This window comes from Camponotus floridanus, unplaced genomic scaffold (genome assembly GCF_003227725.1).
Source record: "Camponotus floridanus strain SB8 unplaced genomic scaffold, Cflo_v7.5 scaffold33, whole genome shotgun sequence".
Classification (NCBI taxonomy): Eukaryota; Metazoa; Arthropoda; class Insecta; order Hymenoptera; family Formicidae; genus Camponotus; species Camponotus floridanus.
In genome coordinates this window covers 790,444-817,946 of record NW_020229470.1, presented here as the reverse complement: position 1 = coordinate 817,946, position 27,503 = coordinate 790,444, and the positions used below count along the sequence as shown (strand labels likewise).

At 45.9% G+C, this 27,503-nt stretch overlaps 1 protein-coding gene across 2 annotated transcripts in view; it reads left to right on the top strand.

Annotated features, from left to right (window-relative positions):
* Positions 1–27,503, top strand: part of LOC105248839 (protein dachsous) — a 307,896-nt gene that overhangs the window by 5,236 nt on the left and 275,157 nt on the right. Inside the window, exon 3 of one of the 2 annotated variants that reach the window (XM_025410623.1) lies at positions 2,334–4,635. In XM_025410623.1, coding sequence (XP_025266408.1) covers positions 2,932–4,635 — 1,704 coding nt within the window. In that variant the 5' untranslated portion in view covers positions 2,334–2,931. Of the gene's footprint in view, positions 1–1,531; positions 4,636–27,503 lie in introns of those variants that run through there. The other variant, XM_025410622.1, reaches the window with a different exon arrangement.

Below are 27,503 nucleotides of genomic sequence, written 5' to 3'. Positions count from 1 at the left end.
TGACGATGGTCTAATATTAACGATACCTTGAATTTTATATTTTACCGATATACGATATTTTTTTTGTAAAATTATAATTGCGAATCAAAAATATCCCATGACGTTGTATCGAAAAAAAATGAACACTTTAGACTAGCATTTATAGTCCCGGAAGAGCAAATATTTACATTTAACGATATGATTTGCATAATGTTTATTGAATAGAATGAGATAAGAGCAACATTTATTATTTTTAACACGAATATTTTAATTTCTATAATTTTTTATATATAAACGATACAAACACAGTACATTGTTATCTGTAAAAACATCGTTTGTAGAAAAATTGTGCCTCTACAGTATAAATTATTTTGTTCATTTATATATATGCACGCATTTTATATATTCGCGGTTGATGGGCGAGTTTGAAAACTTGATCATATTTCATTTATACAACTAATATCAGAGGGCTTTGGTTCCGTAATACAGAATCAAATTAATATGCCGCTGAAAATATATTTAGCAATTTTTAATCTATTATAATGCAAGGTATATATAAACGTCGTACAGAATATCGTAAAGAAGTAAATTTATGACAAAAATTTGGCATAAATTGATCCGAAATTTGAATTATCACGAAAACATCCGCGTAATATCTGAAAAAGTTTGGAATTTATTTGATTTAATTTCAGATTTCTCCAACACATGTGATTGCAAATGTTGAAAACTACACGGCTGTAGACATTAATGATTTGTATGTCATACCCAGGAGGCGTTTTGTCTTTTCATAATCCCGATTTACGTATCTAACAACGAAAGATGGCACATTCTCTCTCGTCAGGTTACGAAATTCCGGAATCTTGGCGATTTGTCTCATTCGATCTTAAATCATTGCGATTCGTGGGATATGTCGCCTAGAGTCGCTCCGATATTTTTCTGGTCACGTTGCAAAAATTCCAGAACCTGCCATTAGTCATTAAACAATTCGTACATGATACTGACAGGTCCTTTCACTCCGAGAATCCTTCTCGAAGAGCCTATTTTCGTGTAACGCGCGTTTGCAGGAGACGGCACGTTCTCGTAGCCGTTTTTCTTGTCGCGTCACGAAATTCCAGGACCTTTGGCACAGGAGACACGTACAGGAGGTCCTACGTAGGGCCGGGCACGGAATGAGCGCCGACGGTAAGTCGGTTCCTCGCATACCGAGCGCTCAGGTAGGTAGGTAGGTAGGTAGATAGGACGGCGGAGAGAGAAGACGCAGGAGAGAAGGAAAAGGATGCGAGGGGAAAGGGAGTGCGAGCGAGTCGGCATGCGAGCAGGCAGGCAGGCAAGGCAGGTAAGAGAGTTTGGTATGGTCTAGCTGCTCGCTGCCGAGGAGCGAGTTGAATGCCGGGGCCCGGTCCCGGTTGCGAGCGGCATCGCTGCTCCCCTCTCCAAGATGGCCGCCGGTTGGTTCGCGAACCCCTGCCCCCCCCTCCCCGACCGCGCGGGCCCGTCGAGTCAGGGGAAAGGTAGGCATCGCAGGTGCCGCCATGTCAGTGCATGCCTAACCTCGAAGCCGCGCGGAACGGATGTTGGGCTCGAGTACGCGACAACACCTCGTGCCGTGCTTCTCTCAAGGGGACTTTACTAGTTTAGCCTCCGGTCGTTGAGCTCGCGCATACGGATCGTCGAGCGCACGTGATCGTAGGACCGATTTCCTCCGAGGGTCTTCGGCGCGCGGTACCAAAAGTGTTCGAGAGGTCTCGCAATCAACCTATCGTCGATATCGACTCGCGAACGGAGAAGAGAGACGGACAAGATACTCGTAGACCTCGAAGAGAATCGCGATTCGCGAGCATCTCGGTGAACCGTGTATCTTTGCGCGCGTTATTTATCCCCATCAGGGTGCATCGCGAGTGTACACTGACAGTTCGAAGTACGTTCGGTACATACGAATTGTCGTTTTCGTCCGTTCGCATCGGTCTCGATCCCGATTATTCCGATCTTTCGCCTGGTCGTTAACTCCGCCCGAGATTTGATCGACGGTCCTCGAGAAGATACGGAAGAAGCGGGTGTCTTACGCGAGGTAGAGAGAATGATAACGGCAGCAACCGGTCCGGGACGTCGTGGAACGAATTAGGCGCGTCGTGATCGACGGGAGCAGAATCGAACGGAATCGCGTGTCCCAAGGACAGACGTTCGAGGTGTCCGACGGGACACCATGTATGACGCGAGGCGATCGCGCCGGGTTCACGACCGGTCGTGCTGATCGGTTCTATTATCGAGTCGTGGATCTAACGCGAGGAATGTGCCATATTTCGCGATCGAGATATTCCCGGTGACAGCGAGGGCTATTTGTGATATGTTTACAGCTGGCGGAGAAAAATAAGAAGGAAGAGGAAGCCTAGAATCAGAGAGCCGAGAAGGCGGAAGATAAAAAGGCGAGAGAAGAAGAGAAAATTTCAAAGGATAGAGAGACGAAGGTATCCTCGCGACGCTGGGATGTCGCGGTTTGCACCAGGAAACGGCTCGTGCGGCCACGACAGGTCGACGACGCAGTGAGACAATCCTGCCGGTTTTCTAAACGCGAAGCTACGTTTTTCCGCGAGAAAAAGAGATAATACTCCGCGTCGGTGTAAGTGTAATACTACAGCCGAGAGAAACCGAGGATAAAAGCAGTGATTTCGTGGTTGATTGGTGCTGGTGGTAAATATGTTGGGTGATACGAAAGGTGTCGGGAAGGAAAGGAAAGCGCCGCGATAATCACCGCGACGTTCGTTGTCGCGAAGGAGAGAGGAAGAGGAAGGACTTTGCGTCGTCGGAAGCGATACGTCTTCTCGTTCATCATCGCGCGCTCGGCGTCTCGCGAGACTAGCGGTCGCGTAGGAATGGAAAGATCGAGATAATATCACGAAGACGGGAGAGGAGGAGGAGGAGGACGGCCGTGGCGCGGTGTTGGAGACCCCCAGGATGCGGCATCTGCTACTGTTCCTCGTCCTGGGAGCGACCCTCGCCCCGGGCGCGCTATCCAGCGTTACGCGCGAAAACGTAACGTGCCTGGAGGTCTCCGAGAATGCGCCGCCGGGGACGAGGGTGGGATATATCGACGCCGACAATCCGCCATACCTGATAGTGTCGGTGGAGGGTACGTCGGTGGAGTCCGATCTGACCGTGAATCAGGCGACGGGCGAGATAAGGACGAAGGTGCAGTTGGACCGCGAGACCCGTCCGTCGTACGTCCTGCTGGCGTTGCAGCAGAACGTGCAGATCACCGTCAAGGTCCTCGACGAGAACGACAACGCGCCAACCTTCCCCGTGGACCACGTGGACGTGGAGTTCCCGGAGAACTCGCCGCGCGACGTCAAACGGGCGCTGCCACCGGCCAAGGATCCCGATCTCGAGCAGTACTCGACGCAGCGCTACGAGATCGTCGCCGGCAATCACGGCAACGTCTTCCGGCTGTCGCAGCACATGGGCCGCGACGGCGTCCTCTACGTGGACCTTCAGAGTTCCGGTTCGCTGGATCGGGAGGCGCGTTCGCGGTATCACTTGGTGATCGAGGCGCTCGACGGGGGGACGCCGCCGCTCCGATCGAGCCTGCACGTGAACGTGACGGTGCAGGACGTCAACGACAATCCGCCCATCTTCAATCAGACGCGCTATGTCGCGTGCGTGCCGGAGAACGCGACTGTCGGCACGCCGGTGCTGGCGGTGAACGCGACCGACGCCGACGCCGACGACAACGGCCGCATCGAGTACTCCATTAATCGCCGGCAGTCGGACCGCGAGGAGATGTTTCGCATCGACCCGGAGACCGGGATGGTCTACGTCAACAAGGCCCTCGACTTTGAGTCCAAGGACCGGCACGAGCTGGTGATCGTCGCCCGGGATCGCGGCGCCCAACCGCTGGAAGCCAGCGCCTTCCTATCTGTGTGCGTAACCGACGTCAATGACAATCAGCCGGCCATCACCGTCATCTTCCTGTCGGACGACGCGACCCCCAAGATCAGCGAGAGCGCGCAACCCGGCGAATTCGTCGCCCGGATATCCGTCAGCGATCCCGACTCCAGAACGGAATACTCGAACGCGACGGTCACGCTCACCGGGGGCGAGGGTCACTTCGGTCTCACCACGCGAGACAACATCATCTATCTGGTGGTGGTCGAACGGCCGCTGGACCGCGAGGAGAAGCCCGTCTACGATCTGTCGGTGGAGGCGACCGACGCCGGCACGCCACCGTTGCGCGCCGTCCGCACCTTCCGGCTCCTCGTCACCGACGTCAACGACAACGCGCCCAGGTTCGCGCGGGAGAGGTACGACGCCCATCTCCTGGAGGCGTCCGAGCCCGGCACGTCGGTCCTGCGAGTGACCGCGACCGATCTCGACGAAGGTACCAACTCGGCCGTGCGTTACTCCCTGCTCAACACGACGTCGTGGTTCGCGATCGACGAGATCACCGGACTCATCAGCACGGTGACGCACGTCGAATGCGAGGTCGACCCGGCGCCGATTCTCGTGGTGATCGCGACCGACTCCGGACGGCCGCCTCTGAGCAGCAGCGCGACCGTCCGCGTGACAGTGCACGATTACAACGACAACGAGCCCATCTTCGAGAAGCCGCTCTACAACGCTACCGTGCCCGAGGACATGCCCGTTGGACGCTGCTTTCTCAAGGTAGGAGATCGTGCGAAAATCAGTTTCTCCGCTCCTCGTAAGCGTCGAAAGGTGAGAAAGCGGAGATCCCGATCGTCGATACGTCGAAACGTCAATGTCGCGTCGAGTCGCGTGACGGGTGAATGTGACGCGAGTCCGCGATTTACGTTATGCTTTTCGCACGCGCGACAATTGTGTTTCAATCGCGCGCTCTTCGAGTCTCGCGTCATATTTACATATCGCTCTTTCTCACCCTTTCGCGAGGAAAAAATACATAGACATGTAGGAACGCTGACGGCGATTGTTTCGTTAGCCGGGCAAAAAGTTGCGGAATAGCTCCGCGGGCTGTTGCAATTTTGCGAATTGCTTGTCATGCCTCTTGATATCTATATGACGTGCGGAATATTTTCCACACTTGTCTCAACGTTCGCGGGTGTAAACGTCGGGCGACGTAACGCTGTCATCTCCCTTAACAAGCGCGGTACCGTCGGTGGTCTTTCTCTCTTTCGTTCTTTCTTTCTTCCTACGTACAAGTATAATTGATATTTATATTCAGAGAAAACTCGATCTCGGAGGAGTTGATTCCTCTATCTCAATTTGTTAAATCATCGTCGTTTGCGCGCGCAAATCGATTATCCAGAAGTTACGAGCCGTGTTCGCGAATGCTCACGATGCGAGAGACATGGAGACTTAATTGACGTATACTTGGAGAATCGGCTAATCTTTGCCGTCATTCGCAATCGAAGGAAATCCGTCACCGCACCTACGTATACGGCAATCTCTAATTGATACGTCATCGCAATCGATTGCGAGACGTTTACCCGAGCTTTCGCCAACCCGTATATAATTAATATCTTAAATGCCGCGTCTCTCGAAGGAGTGACGATGGATACCTCGCGTTTAACCCTTGCACAAGCGACGCCGTTTTGCGTAAAGTTGCCAAGATTCACATTAAAGGTTACCTTCCACGCGGCCGAGCGGCCGAAAGGGCACAAACGCATCACCCGTAAGCCGGTCGGCGAGCTGTCAGACACGTACGTTACGGGAAACCTGTAATTGGTACTCGCGAGAGGTTTTCCTCGGCGTGTTTCAATTAATACCGCGGTTACCCAACAAGCGCGCGTTATCGATCATCAATCTTTTTACTCCGAGGAAACAAGTAACGCGATTCGAAAACCAAGTAAAGTCTGCGCGCGACTTGTCACTTGCACGCGTGAGCGGTCGCGCGTTTTCCCTGCGAGAGGCGGAAGGAGAAAGAGAGAGAGAGAGAGGAACGCGAGAGCGACCTGAATGAGGAAAGTATACTGTACGCAAAAGTGTTGCCGTGCGTATGGACACGCGGATAACGGGGCGACATGAATCGCTCGGGGCACAGCGTCGTCCGATCCGAGAGGAGATGAGTACAGCGCCTCTCTCGCCTCCCCCGTCTCTCGTCTCGTCCCGAGACTCCCCCTCCCCGCTCCCCCGCGCCGGTATTCCGGTATTATATCGACCACGTGGCGCTCGGCGGAGGAATCCCGCCGACGTTTCCTCAGCGAGGCCATCGCCGCCGCTGTACAACGACGAGACGCTCTTCCCCGGAGCGGTGTTAGAGCGCGAACAAGTTAGCCCCGACACACCGATGGTGCTTTACGAGTCGGTACGTCCCGCCGACCGCGCATTTGTATACGTTCCGAACGGGATAACGACGAGATGCAAAGGATAGGAGTAGTTCCGGGGGACGGGAGGAAAGGGGGAGCAAATCCCGGAAGAGATAGCGGGAAGGTCGCGCGTCTCTGAAATTCGAGATATCGCGTTTGCCGAAGCGATTACGCGTGTACCGACTGTCGTCTGGCATTACGAATGATCGTGTTACGTTTGACGTATATAATCGTCGAAAGTAACATAACACCTCTTAGCCCGCGCACCGACGCGAAGCGGTAATCGAGCTATCGCGGGATAGAACCGCGAGAAATCGAGATCCCGGGGCGACCGCGGAGCGGGAGGAAGGCGAGAATAGCGCGGCGTTAAATTCTCCTCCCCCCGTTTAATTCTCTCGCGCGTAAACGCGAGACGCAAACTCGGCGCTGAAAGTTCCTGAAAGTGAAAGCCCGATGTAATAAGTCGATAGTGCCGGAGAGACTAATTCGCCGCAATCGGCGAGCCGATCGTCGACGGTATCGCGCCGATCGTTAAACCGCCCTGACACGGTCAATGCGTCTCTTTACGCTCGAAACGCGCGCGATAAAAAAAAAAGCGCTTCTCTCGTTGCATACGCTTAAAGCGCATCTCGACCGTTGCATTTCTGACCGAGATATATTCATCCGTGAAACGACTTTGCGAAAGCGTTCGTCATTCATCCAACATCGATTCATGGACCGTAGATTCCTTCTGGAGGAAAGAGACGCGAATGGAAGAAGGGACACGCGAAGCAGGAACGCAAAATAAAGGAAGAGAAGAAATCTTTCTCCTCGCCTTCCACCCTCCTCCCTCTCGCATCTCGTCCGTCTGTCTCGCGCGCGCGCTCGGCCCTTTTTTGTCCCGTTGGTTTGTCATCCGCGTGCGACGCCGAATGCCGATGGAAATTGCACGGGAATAAGCCGAGTGCATTTTTCAATCGGCCGACGGACGCAACATCGCGCGCATCCGGCGGGGGCCATACGACCCGATGTTAATGGCTGCCCCCGGTACGATATATATTTTATTGGCGTTTCGCTGCCTAGTTCAATGATAATTTATAATTGTTGTCCGCGCGCGCTCGACTGTAATTATTATAATTACAGATTTTTCGTTCGGGCCCTCTCGGAATCGGATCCTGGCCCGGGCCCGGACGTCCCCTTCGTTCCATCCCTCTCGATGCAGCTCCACCCCTTTGGTCCTTCGTTTCTCGGGGCCTCCGTACGTTTCTCTCTCCCTCTCCCTCTCTTTCTTTCCGTCTGTCTCTCGATCTCGCTTCTTCCTCCTCTATCTCGCTCGCTCGCTGCTCTTTCTATCTCGCGAACAGAGACCAGATCTACGGCGGCTCCGCTGTAGAAACGGGTTTTGGAAGTTGGACTCGCGCGCGAATCGAGTCCTCGCGCTCGATTCCTAAGAGAAACCACTGTCTCCGCTCTCGTCTCCGCTTAACGTGCGATTGCGTTTGATTCCGATAGCGATAAACGTCGAAGGCAATGACGAGAAGAAAAATAAAAATAAACCGATAGCGCAAAAAATATCATGTCTTTCAGATTGATACGAGTTATTCGATTACGATATAATTAATTTTTTCGATATTCCATTCTCGCATATGGAAATCGCGCTATTAACGAGTACTAATCTCCATCGACTCGTCGAATCTAACAATATATCCTCGCACATATTCACGAGATGAGGAAAGAGGAACGCGTGCGTACACGCGTGTACATCCCGCACACGTACGCGCGCGGCCTACGCCGTCCAACGCCGGGAACATTGGTCCAATTCATCCTCGCGCAGGTCTCCCATTATCCGTCCTAACCGGTGACGGAGGATCATTAAGCCACGGCGTCTTTTGTCCGTCTCCATAATATACGTCCATATTATCCGTCTCTAACAACGAAGCTTAAAAAGAAACGAGGGACTCGGAAAAATGCAGCCAAGCGTGCTCCACTTTGAGGCGCGCCGGCCTCCAGCTTGGATTCTCGAAAACGTCAACGATCGTCCATACTTTTCACGGGCACTGTATCGAGTCGAGGAACCGAGATTGCGAGTCGTGCGTAAATCGCGACGCGGGTGTCGCGCGAGCGACGCCCTAGCATCTCTCGCGGATGCGTCTCTTTCTATTTCTATTTCTCTCTCGCTCTCTTAGGTATATATCGCGGTACGAAGTGATGACCGTAATGACTCTAACCATCGTCTGACATCTGGCATTAGGCACTCGGGCTTTCGAGTGGCAACGCCCGCAGCAATTGTTGCCGTTTACGACTGCCGTGCGCGCTCTCCTTCTCCCTTCGCTCCCTCCCTGCCAATGATTCTCTTCTTCTCTTTTATCTCTTGCCTCCTCTCTCCCTCTCTCTCCCTCGTTCCATCTCGTTTTCGTCTCTACGCGCATACTCGGCTGCCTCGTCTCTCTTCGTCTCTTCTCCCTCCGTCCCTCTTCTTTCCCTCTCCTTTATAATCTTTCGCTCAGTCTTTCTCTCTCTTTCTCTTCCCTTCCTTTCCGTCTCTCTCAACCATTCTCCTCGTATCTCCTTCTCGTTTCCCTCGTCCCGTTCTCGCTCGTATATCTCTCCTCTCTCTCCCTTTCGCGCGCCTCTGGTCCCTCTCCCTACCTCTCGTTGGTCCGCTCTCGATCCTACGCGCTATAGACCGCATTCCCGAGCGCAACGACGAGGCAAAGATATATATGTATATGCATTCGCGTGTGCACCGTTCGCCGTCGCCACTGCCATCGTTGCAGTTGCAGTTGCGAAGCAGCGTGCTGGATAGAGCTCGATAGGCTGCTTCTGAAAAGTCATAATTGCGATATTTATAATATATTTCGCGCTACTTTCTCACAACGCGCGATTGCCCGCCGACAGGTGACAACGCTCGCGTTCCTTCGCTCGCGAACGAGCCAACGTATGCGCACGGCTGCTTATTTACAAGCGGATTATGCAATCGGTGTGCTACAACGCACGCGGGCTCTAATCGTAATACCGCACTACATTATGCGAATCTGGTTTTGTCCGGGACCCCCGCGCGTCCCGCTCGAATTGCAAAACGTGACACGCGCTCGTTAACCCGCGAGCGCTCACGTCACAAACACGTGTAGCTTCGAATTAAAATAGGGAATATATAATGAAGATAACGCGTTTATATATTCCGGGGATTTCGAAGTGAAAATATATATGTACGCGTGAAATTATTTATCTCGAGATTATCACGTTATGGCATTCTCGACAGCCCAAATGTGACTTATATCTTCGTGTTTCGTATTAAAAATAATTTGCATTTATGTAAATCCTCTTTATATATTAATACATGTTGACAGGACAACAATTGCCGAATGGAAACTCTTTTTTATAGCGTGCAAAAACGTTGCGCCGTGTCCAATGTAATAAATTAAACGTAAAATAATGACTTGAAAACATTTCGTCGAAAAAATTGCCGTTGTAGCGATAAAATAATTTCCAATTTTAGCGAGTTAAAAACATCATAATTAAATAAAAATAAATAACATGTATTCACACATATAATCAATCGATTTATATCCATTAATTTGATTGCTCAGAAAAATTGTCAATGTGATATAAGCTTTAACGATGTTGTTCGTATCTTTCGTTCTATCGTTTCGCAATCATTTATACGCTTTAACTTTCCATTGAAGATACTGTCGGATCGTGCGAAAGTATGTACAATATAGTCGCTTTTGCGTATGATATGCGTAACACTCGTTCATTATTCCGCATCCTTATTTCAGGAATAATAGAGATTAGGGATCCAATGGAAAAAAAAACAGACCGTTTCTCATTGAATAACGACTCGTATAGCGCGAAGCACAATTACGGGTATTAGAAAGTCATCCTTATTAAACGCGCGTACATTAACTAAATTTCTCTTTGCACAAACATACGCCAAGTCGACAGACCTAGTTTTCGCTAATAACAAATACCGGAAGAGCTCACTTGTACGAATAAATTTTGTGCAATTAAACCGTCTATCTTTCATATCTCGTTTTAAACAATCTTTTTGTTTATTGAACAAAATGCGGACAGTGAAATATCTTTTTTTTTATTATATGCATCGTCACGAAATTAGATAACTTCAACAATCGATCCGTTCCATGAAGTGGAACAACGACGAATTGCGCGATTTTCCTCGGCAGAAACGCCTCCCTCGAACAATTTCCGATTCGACAGTTGAAAATAAATCCTAACGGGCGACGATCGTTTAAAGGGGGAAAAAAAACAGGATTATCCTTATCGGCGTAGCTGATTACCATCATTTTCTTGCGCTTCTAGCTGCATCGCGCGCGATAACCATCCGTTATCGGGTTTCCCATGTCTCCCTGGATTACCCAACGTCCTCTTCTCTCTTCTCGATGGTGGGTGGTGAGATATTAGACGATTCGTCGTTCGTCCTCGCGTTCAAAATGCACAGAGGGCGTCGTATTTTACTTAAATAGTCGCGGAAAAAGTCAAGTCGCCGGCATTTCTCGCTCGTAAATTTCGAATTTCTCATATTGGCGTTACGCAAGAAACGAGCCCAAGGCTTAGCTAAATAGGCTTTCAATGCGAATCATTTTCGTTCTATCTTGCGCTGACGGTTAATGTTACTCGTAAGAGAAGATTGCAATTTCGGACGGATTCCCGAGAAAGATTATTCTCCGCGCGTGAAATCCCGTGAAAAAAAATTCAGCTTCAGTGAACCGCGCCGATACTTTTTCAGAAAATTTCCCTTTACACGTGACGCGGACAAACGATGCCGATCCTCGGCTGATCAGGCCGACCAGGAGCAGAGACGGTAAGAAGGTGTGTACGTTATAAGAAGTAGGTGATTGCTCGGGAACTTCTACGAGAAGGCCGGAACCGAGGTGTGTTGCCGAGAATCTACGGTGCATAACGTTAAGAGAAGAACGGCTCGTAAAATCCCTGGCAGCTGGGCGAGCCCGGTTACAAGCCGTGGAAGGCAAGCCGAGAAAAATCCCTACGCGATCGGACGTATCTTTCTTCCTCCTTCCCCTTCCCCGCGGTTGTCATATCGGGATTACAAGCGCGCCCAATAAAGCTGTTTTATAACGACATCACTTATTGTGACTTATAAGGAATTTATAAAGTTTTGAGAGAAATTTCGTTCAACACATGCTTCCATAAGGAGTTTATCTAGAATAAAAAAGAATTATTTACTCTCTCTCTTTCTCTCTATCTGATAGTAATCTAAGATACCTATTCTTTTCTGTTCAAATAAAGACTAGAAACGTGTAAATCAATTTTTGTGGCTTTAAGCACGGTGTTATCAAGATATTATCGGGACAATGCGAATAAGACAGTTCAAATAACACGTCGCCATTCGAATGACATAGATTTCTACCTGAGCTTATCAATGTGTCAGCATGATTGTCTCCAAATATCCATAAATGTTCAACACCGGATATCGTAAAATTGCCGTTACGCATCGTTGCGTTAATGAACCAAGATAACGTAGATCGTAACGACGCTCATCTTTAGAAACTTAATTATCGTGATAACACTTGTCACAGCTTCGCACATAAAGTGTAATTTCGGTATGCTCGATCGTCTCTGATAATTTTCCTCTTTCGCTGGAGGATCTCTTTGGAAAATTATGATTTCTCACAATATAATCTCTCGATTCACACTTTAAAGCTGGAGAATAAAACTATGTATATAATCAATATATTTCTCATTTTCCATATTTCTTTTCTCAAATAAACTACTCAATTAAGTTATAAAATTCAGGGGATGAGGGATTATTAAAAAATTCAGATGCACCGAATTTCGCTAAAGGCGTTAAAACGTTAAAATCGAGGCCATGTCTCATGATTCCGATCAAAGTCGGTCACTCTCGATCGTTTGATGCCAAAGAGCCCGCGGCTGGCTGTACAGCCGAGCGTTTCCTCCAAGTTTAACGAAACGAGGAAGAAGAGGAGCGAGACTGGGGGAAAGGGGAGACGAAAGAGAGGTTTTAAGTGCGTGCGTATATGCATCGAGGCGTCGAGAAGAGAAAGCGCTTGGTAGGCAGATCGGTACCGAGTTATAACGCAGGTAGAGGAGGCAATCGAGAGATGAAGGCGCGAGAGAAAAGAGACGGGAAATTGCGTGTGAGCCGCACTTTCCAATGCGACCGGGAAAGTGCAAGCGTCGGGTTAAGGCGAGCGTAGACCTCATTTGCACGTGCATCGTGCGCTTGCTTCCTCGACAAAACATCCTATTTCGCGATTCCGTGAAAAAATAAACTCGCCAACTTGTGAAAGCTCGCGTCCCGGCAGAATAAACAGTAATGTATTTATCGCTGTCACCGCTGAAAAAAAATATAAATTCGAAATTGATTGATGAAACGTCAACGCTAAAAAAATAAACGTCCTATCGGCTAAGAATTATATTAAAAGTTTGAACGTTATTAGCGTATGATTCGATGAAGACTGGTGTCGCATTTGAACCCATAAAAAATGTAATTGGAACGCTAACGATTATTTTAAAACGATGATGACTCTCTCGCAATCCTCTTTCTGTGTATTAGATTGTATTGTTTAAAGGGGAATTTTATATGTATCGGTCGTTGGCCGATCGACGGAATCCGAAGGTTGCACGCGAGATTGGATTTCGTGAGCGTGTGCGAGTTTAGTTTTACACTTAATTTCACGATCGATCATCGGCGATCCCACGTCTCGAGCGTTTTCTCCGGTGCACGATCGAGCTCTGGGGCGCATTCCGCCGCACGCATCTCGTCCCGCGACCGATCAGGCTGCAACGCTCAGAGGGAAAAGCACTTTCCGATCGGTGCACGCTGCAGGAAAGTCGTGTAGGTGGTCGATCGCGCGCGAGCGCGGCTTGATTGGCCTATCGATAGGACAGGCAGTTATGGATGTGGAGCAGTTAACGAAGCGTTTGAGAATTTCTCCGATGCAAATGTGTCGTTACATGATTTACATGCATGCCGCACTTTGAGCATACTAATCGCCAGTCACCGAGTAACGTGTCAAATGCTTACCCTAGCGATTGATAATTTTAATCGCGAATAACATTAGACGTATGTCTCGACTATTAGTGCATACTTAATTCCTTTTTTTTTCTCTTTCTTCGTTTGTGTCGTTAGCGAGAATGTTACGACCTTGCTTATCGTCGATATTACAAGAAACCGGCTGTTATTAGGGAAATTTTATTTTACGACTTGTATATGGTCGAGAGGCAAGACGACGCTTGCGTCGACAGATTGCCTCCATTTGCGTTATACATTAAAGATTGCACTTGGCGTTAATAGAGAAGTATTCGTGCTATGTGTCGTGAAATTATCCTTAAAGCCGTTTCGTATTACACGATCGCACCGTCTGTCTTGTAATGTAACCGACGATAAGCAATAAGAAGGACCGTATCTACCGTGAATAATGATACTGTTGGACAAAAAGCGTTATCGAGTATCTTATTACAAAGTCGCGTTTATTCTCGGTACAATAAAGTGTTTCATTATTTTACCATTGCATCGCCAAGCTAAAACAAAGAACTGCGTATCGAGGTTAGCGTATCGACAAAATCGTTGCTGTTACAAATTGTAATCATTTTCGCGATCGGAGTAAGAAACGATAAACGATAGGAAGAGAAATTTCACGCTTACGTGATACGTTTTATGCACGTCGCTATTCTATTATCACGGATTAATCCTTCCGCGTTTGCCAGGTTATACGTATTCTATCAGATAGGACACTTAAAACATAGATAGTGGAGATATAGATGCGGAAGGAAAATAAACCCGCGAGATTTCTCCGTCCGCAAAGATTTATCGTGGAAAAGGGTTAAACATCCGTCAAGTAGCCGATAGGTCCGAGTCGGCGGGACACGTTGCGGTTATCTTGCGTATTATAGCACCATGATCCAGTAAGGGACGGCGCGAATCGCCAGCTTAGGGTCAGTTAACCCAGTCTCCTCTGGAGATCGGCTTCTTCCGAGTTACACTTAATCCGTTCCGCGCTCCCATCTCTCGCGCGCGGAAAACCGATGGCTCCGCTCGTCGGTGTAATCGGAGATAAGCGGCAAGAAGAAGCGCGGCGAGATGCGCCGAGTGACGACCTCGATTGACCCGTCGATCCGTCACGGTTCTCCCGGACGAGAAAAGGGGAGAGACGGAGAAAGAGAGAGTCTCGCACAATTAGTCGAATAAGGTGCAAGATCGAAGGATCGTGCGCGTCAAGTAGGAGCTAACGCCTCGCGAGTGCGAGGGTACCGAGAGTGCGGGTCGTGTGTTTGCATGTGTGCCACGTGTGTGCGTGTAAACGCGCGCGCACGCGCTCTTCCGTGTGCGCGCCGGCCCTTCGAAGATAATACACGCGAGACACGCGTGTTTCACTAATGGATTCCCCTGGGGCCGATTCGTTTTCGTCGCGTCATCTCTACGCGGAATTTGATTAATTACGATCGCACGACCGGCCCGGTAATTACTTTCCGATAGGATCCGCGCCTCTCTTCTCACTCCCGACCAATCATCTTTTCCATTCTGCCCTACCCTTCCCCGCGCGCGTTCACCTTAATCTACCTCGCTCTTCTCTCGCTTCGACGGAAATTCGTCGTTACGCCGGCCGATCGATAAGACCGATAACTCGACAGATCGCGTTCCGATGCGATGCTCGGGTAGATACCGCTCTTTTCGTCTGCCCTCGTCTTTCTTTTTCTTTCTCCCGCCTCTTCTTGTCGCGGAAACGCTCGTGAGAAATTCCGTATTGTTCTTCCGGGATCGAAGGCTTTTAACTTCAATGTCCCTTTTGATTATTCGAGAGACATCAACGCGTGGAACGGAAATATTTCCATCTTACTTCTTTAATGCTATTTAATATATTACTTGTAGCGTAACATAATAAGAAAATAATAGTTTTCCTCCAGGAAAATTGAGCGTTAATAACAGGAAAGTCACAAAGAAACTTAATCGTTAAGATGTACAGTTACAAAATAATCTTACAGGTCGCAAATAAAATATGCGTAAGATAAATTTGCGATAAGCACGGTCGAATTATATCGTTATACGCGCTGGCATCTGAAATTTGGGCATTATTACTCACTCGATTTAGTACAGATGTAACGCGAAATGTTATATGATTAGCGGTAATTATATTTCATTTATGTGAAAAACGCGCGTGTGTGCATGATTTATTTTATTAAAGTATACGGTAAGAGAGCTCGTCTCTTTCCGACGAGATAATCATTTATTTGTCTTCATTTACATATGTGTAATCGCGCAGACAACAAGCCCGCGTGAATGCGATGATCATCGTGTATGATTCGTACAAACTTTTTATTTTTTTTTCGCGCCGCGAAATCGCCCGACAAATTCTTGGCGCGTTATCATCAACGACGAGATACGAGAGCTTACTCTCGCACTCTCTTGTAATTATAGTATAACGGACTATCTAGGATTTCCTGGAATTATTCCGGTATATTACCGGGGCGATTCTCTATTACGCTTGATATACGATCGGTTCAACCACCCGCCCGGCTTCTTTCTCTCTCCTCCTCTCGCCCTCCAACACGTGTATCTTCGCTTTGGCGTTTACGACGCGGTAGACCTCGTATACGTTCGCGGACTTGCTTGATATTTTCTCGGCTGGCCTGTTCGAACTTTCACGGCGAGTAAACCCGCGAGTTAAATCAATTCGTGGCCAGTTTGTGCAGTCTCCATGCGTATCGATTCACGTATATTTCGCACTTTTATGCGAGTTATTCTACGCGAATATCCAGCGATATCTCGCGCCAATCATTAGATGGAGCGAGCATTGAGATCTCCCGATGTGAAGATTAAATCAAAATTCTCGTTTGATGATCGAGATAAGAAGCGATTAACGTGACGTAATCGCGAGATGTAAATCGCTCAGCGAAAAGATTACGGAATTAACGCATTCGAGTTAATATCTTCGCGCGTGCGAATATCCTGTCGATGAACCACGATGACCCCCGGAGCGCCGCGTCTGTGCCGTGCTGCTCGTAAATAAGGGCTGTTCTCGTAAGCGGGAAGAATCGCGCGAAAATTGATCGCGTTCTAATTTACGAGCGTTTAAACGTGCCACGAGTACATCATTAGGCGGCAATAGAAGCTTTTCGAGTGCCCCGACATCTTTTAACGCCGTCTATCGCTTTAACATCCGTGTCATCGGCAACAACAACGATATAGCAATGATTGCGAAAACTACTAGGACAATCAAATTTTTAATTAATAAGTTTATGGATCATATTCACGCAAAATAATCGGATCTCTATTCAAGTTGGATATGTTAGATATGTTAATATCGTGGGGTTACATGGATGGATGGGCAATATATACGGAATATTTATAGATGATATGACGTAATTTGTTACGTTCGAACGCATTATATAAACATAATAAATTGCAATTCCGTTATATTCTAACGGCTAAAGCATTTGTCAAACTAATAAGTACGTACTAGAGAATAATCTTAACGTCACGGATTATTAATAACATTTTATGTTTGCAGTATATTAATGCTAAGAATTTATAGTAATAATGTGGACTATGATAATTGGTATCTATAATAAATGAACGATTAAAAATATTCCATATCTGACATATATTTTGACACAAGTAGAAAAGTCTGTAGAAATTCTTTTAGTCGCTCGATTTATATCAAATGTAAAACTATGTTGCTAAACACATTGGGGACAGATAACTGTTCGCGTTACCCAGTACATTTCAATTAGTTAAATCATTTCTCAACCGGGAACCGTTGGCCTTTGATGTGATAATTTGATAGTAATATATGCAATGGGATCGTTAAACCGAATGTCAATGCAACTATTACGGTCAACAATTCAATCATAGACAATTTAGTTTCTTGCAACAATGCTTATCGCAAGGGGCTCATAGATATCATAAAAACATTGTATTACAATTCAATTATTCTTTTGTATGCCCGCTTTTCAATGTGAATACATGTCGTATGATTTGCATTACATAATAAATACTGTTGATAAACTGGGCTTGGAATGAAATGTCATCGTTGTTCCATTCAAGTCAAGTTTGACTGTCGTATACGGTCCCGTGAATTAACGCTCTCACTTTTTGCACATTTTGTTTCGCGCTCTTTGAATTCCTTTTTGGGAACATACGAGAATTATATAAAATACCGTATCTCTAAAAATCCTAATATGGCGCACGAATACACGCCGAAATATCTAAGTGTGAGATTTTAATTTCGGTGGACCTTTCATGGAATAAATTGCGTCTTGCGAACGGGACGCGACGCGACGATGACGCCGACATTGGCGACGATGACGCAGTGAGACGAACGAGGGGCGAGTAAGACTTTTAATTAAACCGACGTCCAATCAAGCGGTGTCTATCTACCGTTGTTGCGCGCCTGCTGCCGATGCATTTCCGCGTTCCCCGTGCACCGGGGGGTTCAGTCTCGGGTGAGGCTTCCGCTCGCCGATTTCTCGGCCTCGGCATTCGATCGAGGAAGGAGGGACGTCCTCTCCGAGATTCACATCGTCCAGGTCAATCCACTCGTTCGCGATCCCGCTCGCACAATTTTCCTTCTCTCCGCCTCTCAAGCTTTTTTCCAATCTTCTTCTCGTTCGGTTTGCCTATCTATTTATGTATTTTCATTATTGCTCTTATCAACGATCGGCGAAACTCGGAAAACCGCAGAGCAATTAACCGATCTGGCTAATTAGATCGAAGAAGCGCGAACCGGACGCGACTCGTCGTTATTACATCTCTGATCTTATATCGCGTATATGCCATTATGTGCCATTGCTGCGTCGAACGTTAATTCCGCGTCTCCGCATCAATGCGAATCGTACGTCGCGCGGAATGTGGCATTTATCGTCGGCTTACGAGCTACATGCTGCCCCATTATCGGAGCGAGCGTGATCTTTTTTTTTTATCTTGTCGCGAATGCTGATAACCGTGGTTAAGTAGCGTGGCGACGTCTTTGCGTTTTAATGCACTTGTAAATTCGCTCCTCGTCGCCGGCTACTTGGAACGCCGAGAAACGTCATTCCGTCCGCTTATGTCTGCATAATCTGCATGAAGCCGCTAGAGCGACGAGTCGCATAACAATTCGCTTACCTCTTCAATGGACGGTAGAAAAGGGAATGGAAATTGTGCAAGTAATTTTCTATTCGACATTTGTCTCCCTATCGAAAGATGCTACCCCAAACACTGCTAAGGCTGGAGGAAGGAGTATCGAATCTGAATGGAATGGTACTTCGGCGGTACCTTCGATGCTCAAGAGAGAGGTCAAGAGAGAATCGCCGTCATCATCGCCGTCGCTGTGCGACCTTGCGATGCTCTTTCTCTCTTTCTCTCGTCTCTATCTCTCTGTGCTTTTTCGACTTGCATAACTAACTCTGGTTCATCCGCTGAATGAGAATCGGCACGATGCCGTAATACGTCTGAATACAAGGCAGGAGGAGAGGAGGACGCGGGAGAGCAGTGAGAGGGATGCTAGTGGCGGAGGACAACAGACGCAGAGAAGAGGAGCAAAGGTAGAGACAGAGCGAGAAGGAGATTCGAGAAAGAGAGAGATGTCGTGAGCAGCATCAGACTAACAGCAGGTGGTTGGTTGGCTTAAATGCCTTCTCGGGAATCGGTTCAATATACAGAGTGTCTCACAAGTCGCGCGCTTTGTATCCAATTGAATATTACAAATCTGAATTGAAACAAATATTAATCCACAATTCTTGATTTATAACACAAATTGACGGAAATTAAAAAATTACGAAATCAAATTTCAACTATGAAAGAAGATAACAAATTTTAACATTTTTTTATTAATAAGATAATTGTATACTTTTTTATTATTACGTGCACTTTTCTTATATCAATAAAATTAATCGATTTCTAGTTCTTTGTCAAACGAGAGAAAGTGCGCAAGGTTTTTGATACACTTTGTATACACGTAGGCGAACTATAATACTGGCGTCTTCGCTTCAAGAATGCACGCGTGGAAATACGTACGCGCGCGTGCATATACGGACATTATAAACTGATTCGTGACACTATATGTGTCATGCGGGGGCGGGCACACATGCGTGTATCGTCTCGTTTTCTAATGTCCGATAATCGCTACGATTTCCTCGAGTAGGACATATCCAAGAGGTCGGAAATGAAAATATTATCTAGTATCTAGCTTTCTGTATAATTTTTCTAAGGCGAGCCCCGTGGCCACGGAATGCACAGAACCAGGAAGTTCCTAAACGGTAGATATTTCTCATGTCGACGAGGTTTATGCAAGAGTCAGGATATTGCACTTTGCATTTGCGATACGTTGCTTGAAACAATCATTGATCAAATATGATTTAAAGTACATATTTATTGCGCAAGTATTCTCAACCCCTGTTATTATTTCTTTAGATTCATAACTAATATCTATCTAAGACATGAATCTATCATTTAATTACTACTACAAATTTAATTTTGTTAAGATAACATATACGTAAAATAACGGCGTAGGATATTCGAGATGTTTTTAAATGCAACATGTATCGGTAATGTTTGAAATAATGAAATATGTTCAAGGAACTTTTAAATTTCCGAGATTTTGGAAATTGCGTTCGGCGCTAAGAAAATTGCATTTTAAACACCGTGTTGCTTCGCTACCACACTTCCGTTGGCTACCGCAATTCAATCACCGGCCACGCTCTCCTGGCCCTTTATCTTCTTTCATCGCGGCGCGTTCGGACCGAAGTTACGCGGAAGATTGCTCACGATCTTCATCGAAGTCTTGACTTTCGAGAAAGGAGAAGCCACCTGTCGTCTAGTCTCGTATGCCTCGTGACGGACTTTGTCTGCAGGATGTTCCCGGATAGCTTCCCCTGCGCGCGTTATGCGCATGTCGATATCTGCTAAAATGCATCTCGTGTGATATTTCGCGTCTGATAATCTCTCAATTTACAACATAATTAGAAAAAAGTAATATTTGTTTATTGCACTTATTCTCTCATCCAATGCTTCTTATACGGATACGAAGTCGAAATTTACTTATTAAAAAATATATAAACTCTGTACTTTATATTTTAATACTTTATATCCTAACGAAAGGGTGTGAAATACAACTTTGAAAAAATAACTCGATATATTTAATATTTTTAATATCGAGATTTTTTTAAAACGGATCGATTAATTCAGAGCAAGAAAAAATCTGGATCTTTTATAGATTTATTAATCCAGCTATAACCAGTTGTTCGAGCTAGATAGAGTAGATTTTTCGAAGATTGTCCTTTGTCTCGATTACACGAATCAACTGCATCTTACGTCACCCGCTCGTGTTGTTGACCGACAGTACGATATGGTCATTGTGTGACCGAGGTGTAACTTGACCCTCGTTACTGGAATGGTTTCTCTACCAAAACGAGTCGCCAGAAGTAGGTTGTCAGGCTAACGTTGTTTCGTATACCCTCTCTAGCCTAGTGGTCGTAAAAGACGTGAGATTAATTACAAGGACGAAGTGTGAGAAAAAGACCAGCTTGTACTCCGAGAGATGAAGTTTGTTATGACGTAATATGAGATTCCTTACATTGCACGCAGATCCGCGTATAAAATGTTTACGATTCTCACGACTATACATATTTCGATATCAATTTCTCTGCAATGCTCCATACGCATGCATTTTTCTCATTTAAAATTTTTCTGTAGAATATTTTTAATTTATTTTTAGAAATTTTTACACGCACAGAAAAGAGAGAGGACGCTCTTTCTTACATTTTTTTATAACAGTATTTCTTATAAGTATGTAATTATTTTTTATAACGGTATTTTTTATAAGCGTGTAATTATTTGCACATTTTCTTCAGGAGAGGAGAATAGCTTAGCACGTGTTTTCGCTTGCGAAACGCTTATACCCGCCTGTGCGTGGGATGCAGTCGGTGCACTGCATATATATATCCAGCGATACGCGGTAATAACGTATGTATCGATCGATTTATCCCGACGTGATATTTAAAGCGTTGCGATTTAAGGCGTGCAACGATTTTATACGAAGCTTTGGTGATTTAAAATCCGGAAGATACGCTATGCCGCGAAATGAATACGTATACGAGTCATTTCGTCTCATATGTACGTACGTACGAGCGCAAATGCGTGAATGAAAGTGCGAGTCGCGCAACGAAGTCTCCACTTTGTATAACTCAAACTGAAAGGCACCTTTCTTAGGACACGTCTCTCTCTCTCTCTCTCGCTTAGCTCTGTCTTTTTCTCTCCCTTCTTCCGCTGTCTTTGTCCTGCTCGCTCGCGCGCGTCATGTATCACGCTCGAATGCAAGCGTCACTGTCTGTTCGCCATCTGTAACCGATGGAATGCATGTTGGTGGCACGTACTGTGCGAGGAAAATATTGATATTTACCAACGAGAGATTCTGTTTGGTGTTTATTCCGATGGCATAAGCTTACGCAGATGCGCTTCTTTCCTCGAGATCAATAAGTCCAATCTTTTCCAATCAATCAGGTAATTGCGAGAAACTGGTTTTAATCTCCATATTTATGCACAAGTTGCGCGGTAAAATCGACAATATATGAGTATATGCAGATTATCGTTGTTCATTCATTGATTCAATATCAAAAACTTTTTCTATATATTTGAACAATGTATCCGCAATTCCGCGATTGCTTGTCATTTTGTTTTACGATATATATTTTTTAAAAATTGGATAATTTTTCAAAAAAATAATTCTTAAAAAATTGTGATTTTGTAATAAAATCGTCTTGTTATTTGTATATCCACTTTACATGTACATTTTAAATCGCTACGACGATGTGATTAATTCCTCGATTCAAGTTTATAATTGAAGTGTCCGCTTACGATATAAGGCACTTTCACGGCGATATTTTCCCCTCGAGGTAAAATAAGCTTGCAACCAAGTGTGCAGAGATATCGCGCTGCCGAGCGAGTCTCGGCGCAATTCTCTCATAGCAAGGCCAACCGCGGCATTATAACGTGCGCGAATAATTTCGGCTCTTAATGCGTAATGGGTGCGTATAAATTTGAAGGACGCCGCGCTACGTTGCCGTCGCTATGTTTGTATTAAATTTCGCTAACGAGATTCGAAAATTAAGATAATCGTCGCCGTCGCGAAATTGCCCGTGACATTATTCGGGCGAGGTCACGCGCGATCCGCCGCCGTTCGCGTCTTTCGTCGGCGCGTATCGCGATGATATATACGCGTGCCGGCTGAATTCTTAATTGGAACAAATAAATAATCGCGACGAACGCGCCCGATTATAACAATCGCGCTCGTTGCCGATTTATTTTGACGACTGCGAAATAGCGCGGTGGTGAAAAAAAACGCCGCTGCATTTTTCCACGTCGACGATTTTCGGCGGACGACCATAATTACACGCTGCGACGATTCGAGTCCGTATGAAAAGGAGCATATGAGCGATTCGACAAAAGTGAAACGTTATCCTTAAATTATGGGAGAGGGGTGGACACAAGAGAATTAAAAATGGGCGGCGGAACTTTGAGTACGAATTATTAATATTACTATTCACAAACGGTGACTCTCAACTCGACAAGCCGACAAACGGTTCTTTTCTTCCGGTTGTTTGTTTTACAAGCTTCTACAAAGTTGTAATTACGGTCAGTTGTTTCCGTTGAGATATTTAATTCTATCAATCTCGTTAAGAAGAAGAAAATTGTAATAATTAGGATATAAAGTTGGACACTTTTAAGTAATAATGTTAAAAATGAAATCTTTATTGAACGTAATATAAATCTCTCACGCGAAACGACAATCACATAATAGCATGCTCTCACGCATGCAAATTCAGGAGAAGAGAATTAAGAGAAATGTCACGAAATAAAATAATTTATCAATGCATATGCTTATTCTTCCTGGAACTCCATCTATAACAAGATCCTTCGGGACGTGGTATGAAATTCGGAAAAAAAGGATCAAAAGTAAAAGTATTTTCTTTGCATTTTTTCCTCTCTTTCTTCAAGAGTTAAATTCAGGAGGAGAGAATTAAGAGAAATGTCACGAAATAAAATAATTTATCAATGCATATGCTTATTTTTCCTGAAGTTCCATCCATAACAAGATCCGTGGGCATGAAATTCGGAAAAGAAGGATCAAAAGTAAAAGTATTTTCTTTTCATTTTTCCCTCTCTTTCTTCAAGAAGTTTCTGCATACGCGATCGGGATGAAGGCGCCGCATAGGTAGGTAAGAGAATCGCGTGGATCATTCTCGAGAACGCGCGGGGGGCCACGCGATGCCGAGAGGGGGCTCGCATTCGTTTCGCGGAGAGCCAAAGGATACGTTGGAAATGGGATTCGCTATCAGATATTCGTTACTTACATCAGGGTCCTCTTCCTCCGTCGTTCTTCTCTCCTTTCCTCTCCCGTCTATCGCGCTCCTCCGCCTTGTGCGATTCGCGTATGCGTTTATTTCGTTTGTATTGCGGCGTGTGTTGCGCGTAACGTATGGACCTCGCGTTATTTATCATACGACTGCGGCCGCCGATCGCGAGCGGGATGCATTCAACGATCCGCCGCCTAATCATGGTAATTTTAAGTCGGCGATGTAAATTAAGGCGCGCTCGCGCGCGCAAAGCGGTTGCACCGGGGCCCGCTCGGGTAGTTTCGCTCGAGAAAAAGGGCCCGTACAAACCGATTATTGCAATAATTGTGAAACGATCGTACCGGCAACGCGACGTAAATAATTGCTCGAATGGCGCCATCATGTTCATCGTCGTATCTGTCGGCGGGATCTGACGTTCATATCATTAATGACTTAATTAGATGTCATCTTGGCGCGATTCTTTATTCTTTTCCAGAGTGAATTTAATATTTTTACGCGACTCCTTCCAAGCGTAATATACAAGTATAATATAGTAATATGTGTCTCGACTTATTTCCGCGGAAGTCTCCGCCTTACTTTCTCACCACGATCGTCGTAATCTCACGACTACTTGGTTCTGGCGTTCTCGCGGGTTCCATCGGCTTTCCATCCCGCCCAGCGTTTTGCGCAACACATCTCTGCCGCGCCGGTGCATTTCGCGAGAATGCATCTCGCCGGCGAGGCAAGCACGGCCCGAAAAACCATAACCGTGGATAATGCACGGTGGTGAGGATCGTGCGGAGGGACCCGTTCGTTAATGGGGAATCGCAGGCAGTAGCCAGCGAGACGTAAGAGATGGGAAAGAGGAGGGAAGAGGGAGGGGGGAGAGAGAGAGAGATAGAAAGAGAGGAGCACGCGGCCGACCGGCTACCCATATTCCATTCCGACGACCGGAGGGCCACGTCGGCTTTTTGCGGCTGCATTTCACTTGCACTTGGCCAAACTCATTTGTCAGCGGCGCTGCGTGCACCCGGCCGCTACATTTGAGGCCGGCATTGCCTGGCTTCTCGATTCGAATCGCTATATGAGGGCGCGTTTTCTCGGGGGTGTTCTCGGGTGTCTCTCGCATATATTTCTTCGAATTGTATAATACGCATAAAGTGATATAATGATAAACGTTATTAATTTCACGAATTGTATAAGTTTAACACGCGTGATATTAAATGTAAAGATAATGAATCGCTCGAGCGTCGTACAGAAATCTGAAAGAAACAAGCGTCTATTACAAGCCGCCTATTCGCGTCGTGTTAATTTTATATCAAAGTCATCGCGCGATTACACGCTTCATCGATGTTCCCTTGTTTCGCCGGCAAATATTCTTGCGCTGGAGGTGGTCGCGGATTTTACGATTCGCCGCGCGCGTTTAAGGATGCACCGAGAGAGCGTCGAGGAATCTCAAATATTTTAAGATACATTTCGGGCTGCGCAAGATGCATTCTCGTTGACCTCGTCCTCGTCGAGATTAAGGCAATTAAAAACGCGAGAGGCTCGAAAGCGACAGCGGGACACCGCAAACATCCTTGTTCGCGTAACACTTTCAAGGCGAATGTCACCGGCTATGAAAAGTGGAATATGAGAAAACGCGCGGCCGATGTCGCGTCATCGGCGGAAATTAAGTTAATTTCGAGACGAATCCTCGGCGTGCTTTTTACGCACCCACGCTCGCCCACGGTCGTGCTCATTTGTTCGGTGCAGCGTGTAATTACAGCGCCGATGCATGTACAGGATGAGTCATCGAGAAATTTTCAAAGGTACCAAGGCCGTCGCGATCTTCGTTTCGGCTACCGTCCCAGCTTTCTGTTATCTCCCATGCGACCTCGTATTTTCTCGTGTTTATCGCGTTGGTAAAGTCGCGAGATTATTCCTGCATAAGGCTTCGACGGTGTGATTATTCCTGCATAAGGCTTCTCGAAATCGTGCATTAATTAAATTGATTCGATACCTGAGCGTTCCACGCGTTATATTATATAAAATCTTGAAACTTGCGAAACGAAAGTTAACGCTCGCACAATTTTTCTTTCTCTTTTTCTCGGCATGTATGTGTATGTATGTGGAAGAAGAGATGATTTTATTATATAATTAAAGCACTATTATATATGTATAATTAAGCGCGTGAAATAAATTTTTTTAATTATCACAATAGTACTCTAAATATCAAAAGTATACAAATTAACGCATAAAAAGTGTAAAACGCGTTCTAAATATAAAAAAAAAAAAACAAATTAATGCGTTTACACATGTAAACATTTCATTAACTTCAAATTAAAGTAAAAACACAGTAGCAGTTATGGCAATTACGGCTTGCAATTTGTGCTTAGAATGCCAACAATTACCAGGGGAAAGCAGTAAATAAAATAGAGAATTGGGCTCGAGGGATAAAGGGACGAGTGAAGAAATTAAGGTAATAGGATTTCCTTATCTGATCGCCAAAGTCAGACGACCGTAAAGGTGCCGGGAAAAATGGAATCTTTGGGCCGTGCACTTTAATGGCTTTCCTTTTTTTCCCTTTCTTGTTTTTCCTTCACGTCTTTTTTTCCCCTCGTCGTCGTGAGACAGACGTCAGGATTCTTCCCCGCGGGACATCGACTGACGTCGAGAAAACTCGTCCGGGAATTTCTTCCTCGACTTGGACCACGCGCATCTATATTCCCTTTTCCTTCCCTTCCCCTTTCGCTCTCTTTCTCGTTCGTCTTCCTGGCGTGTTCAAACTGACCTGCGATACAGCACCGCGAGCCCACGATCCTTCGAACCAGAGAGAGCAGGCACCGCGACGAAAGGTAGGCGCGACCGATCCGTGAACAAGGCACCGGGCAAACATCTCGGAGAACAGAGGGGCCAGCGCGCCTGAATAAGAGGCTAGTTTGTTCTAGGTCGAGAAAGAGCGGGCGCGTGCAGGTGTCGGGAAACGAAGGGAGGGACGTTGCTCTCGATCGAGAGTTGGGAAACATCGATAAGCGGTGCGCACATCGATTGCATTTTATGGCGGCGAGGATAGGTGTTCTCGATTTTACCGGCACCGGTAGGAGCTTGATCCGCAGAAACGAAAGAGTGAAAGGAGATCGTGTTCCTTCGCCGTTTTAATTGCACCGATCGTACAATAAAATTATTATACCTACAGCATTACACTTAATTTTCGCAATCGCGAATTATTTTATTTTATTTTATCATTTAACTATTTAATTGTAACTATCTTTTCTCGACAAATCAATACGATAACTCCGATCAATTATGTATATTATTAATACAGGGTGTAAATAACTATAGTAAATCGGGTCTTATCGTGCCTCTCGATGAATTTAATCGCGTGGCTGGTTACACCGCGACGGCGAATTAAATACGAGCTCTACCGATGCAAATGATGTTAATGCGAGTTATTCGCGCTGTTTGCTCGAGTTATCGTTCCTCTAATATAAATTAGACACGAATTGGCACCTGTTGTTAATTTGATCCATTAACGAGAGTATACTTGCCAGTATGTAGCGATTTATTACCTAATTCGATACACGATTTGGCTAAATCTTTCTTCTCAATAGACTGTAACATTGCTTTTACTATTACGTAATGCCTCATGTGAATAACAACAAATTGAGCATAAGTAACATGAATGCTAGTCGTATCGATCCAAATGGTTCGCCTTGATGCAACTTTCAGTCACGTGTTTCGATGATAAATCATACGTATGATTATGATTGATTCTCTATAGATTACGACATTTAATTACGTACTATGTAAAAATATTCAACTTTCTCAATTTAAAAGAGTTATGCGATTTTAATAATACCCATATACATAAATGCTGGTATTATTTTTTTCCGTGGTCGCAATATTTTTTATTAGATCGTCCGAGCCAACAATGATGTCCTTATCGAGGCTATTTCCCGCATGCTACGCTATTAT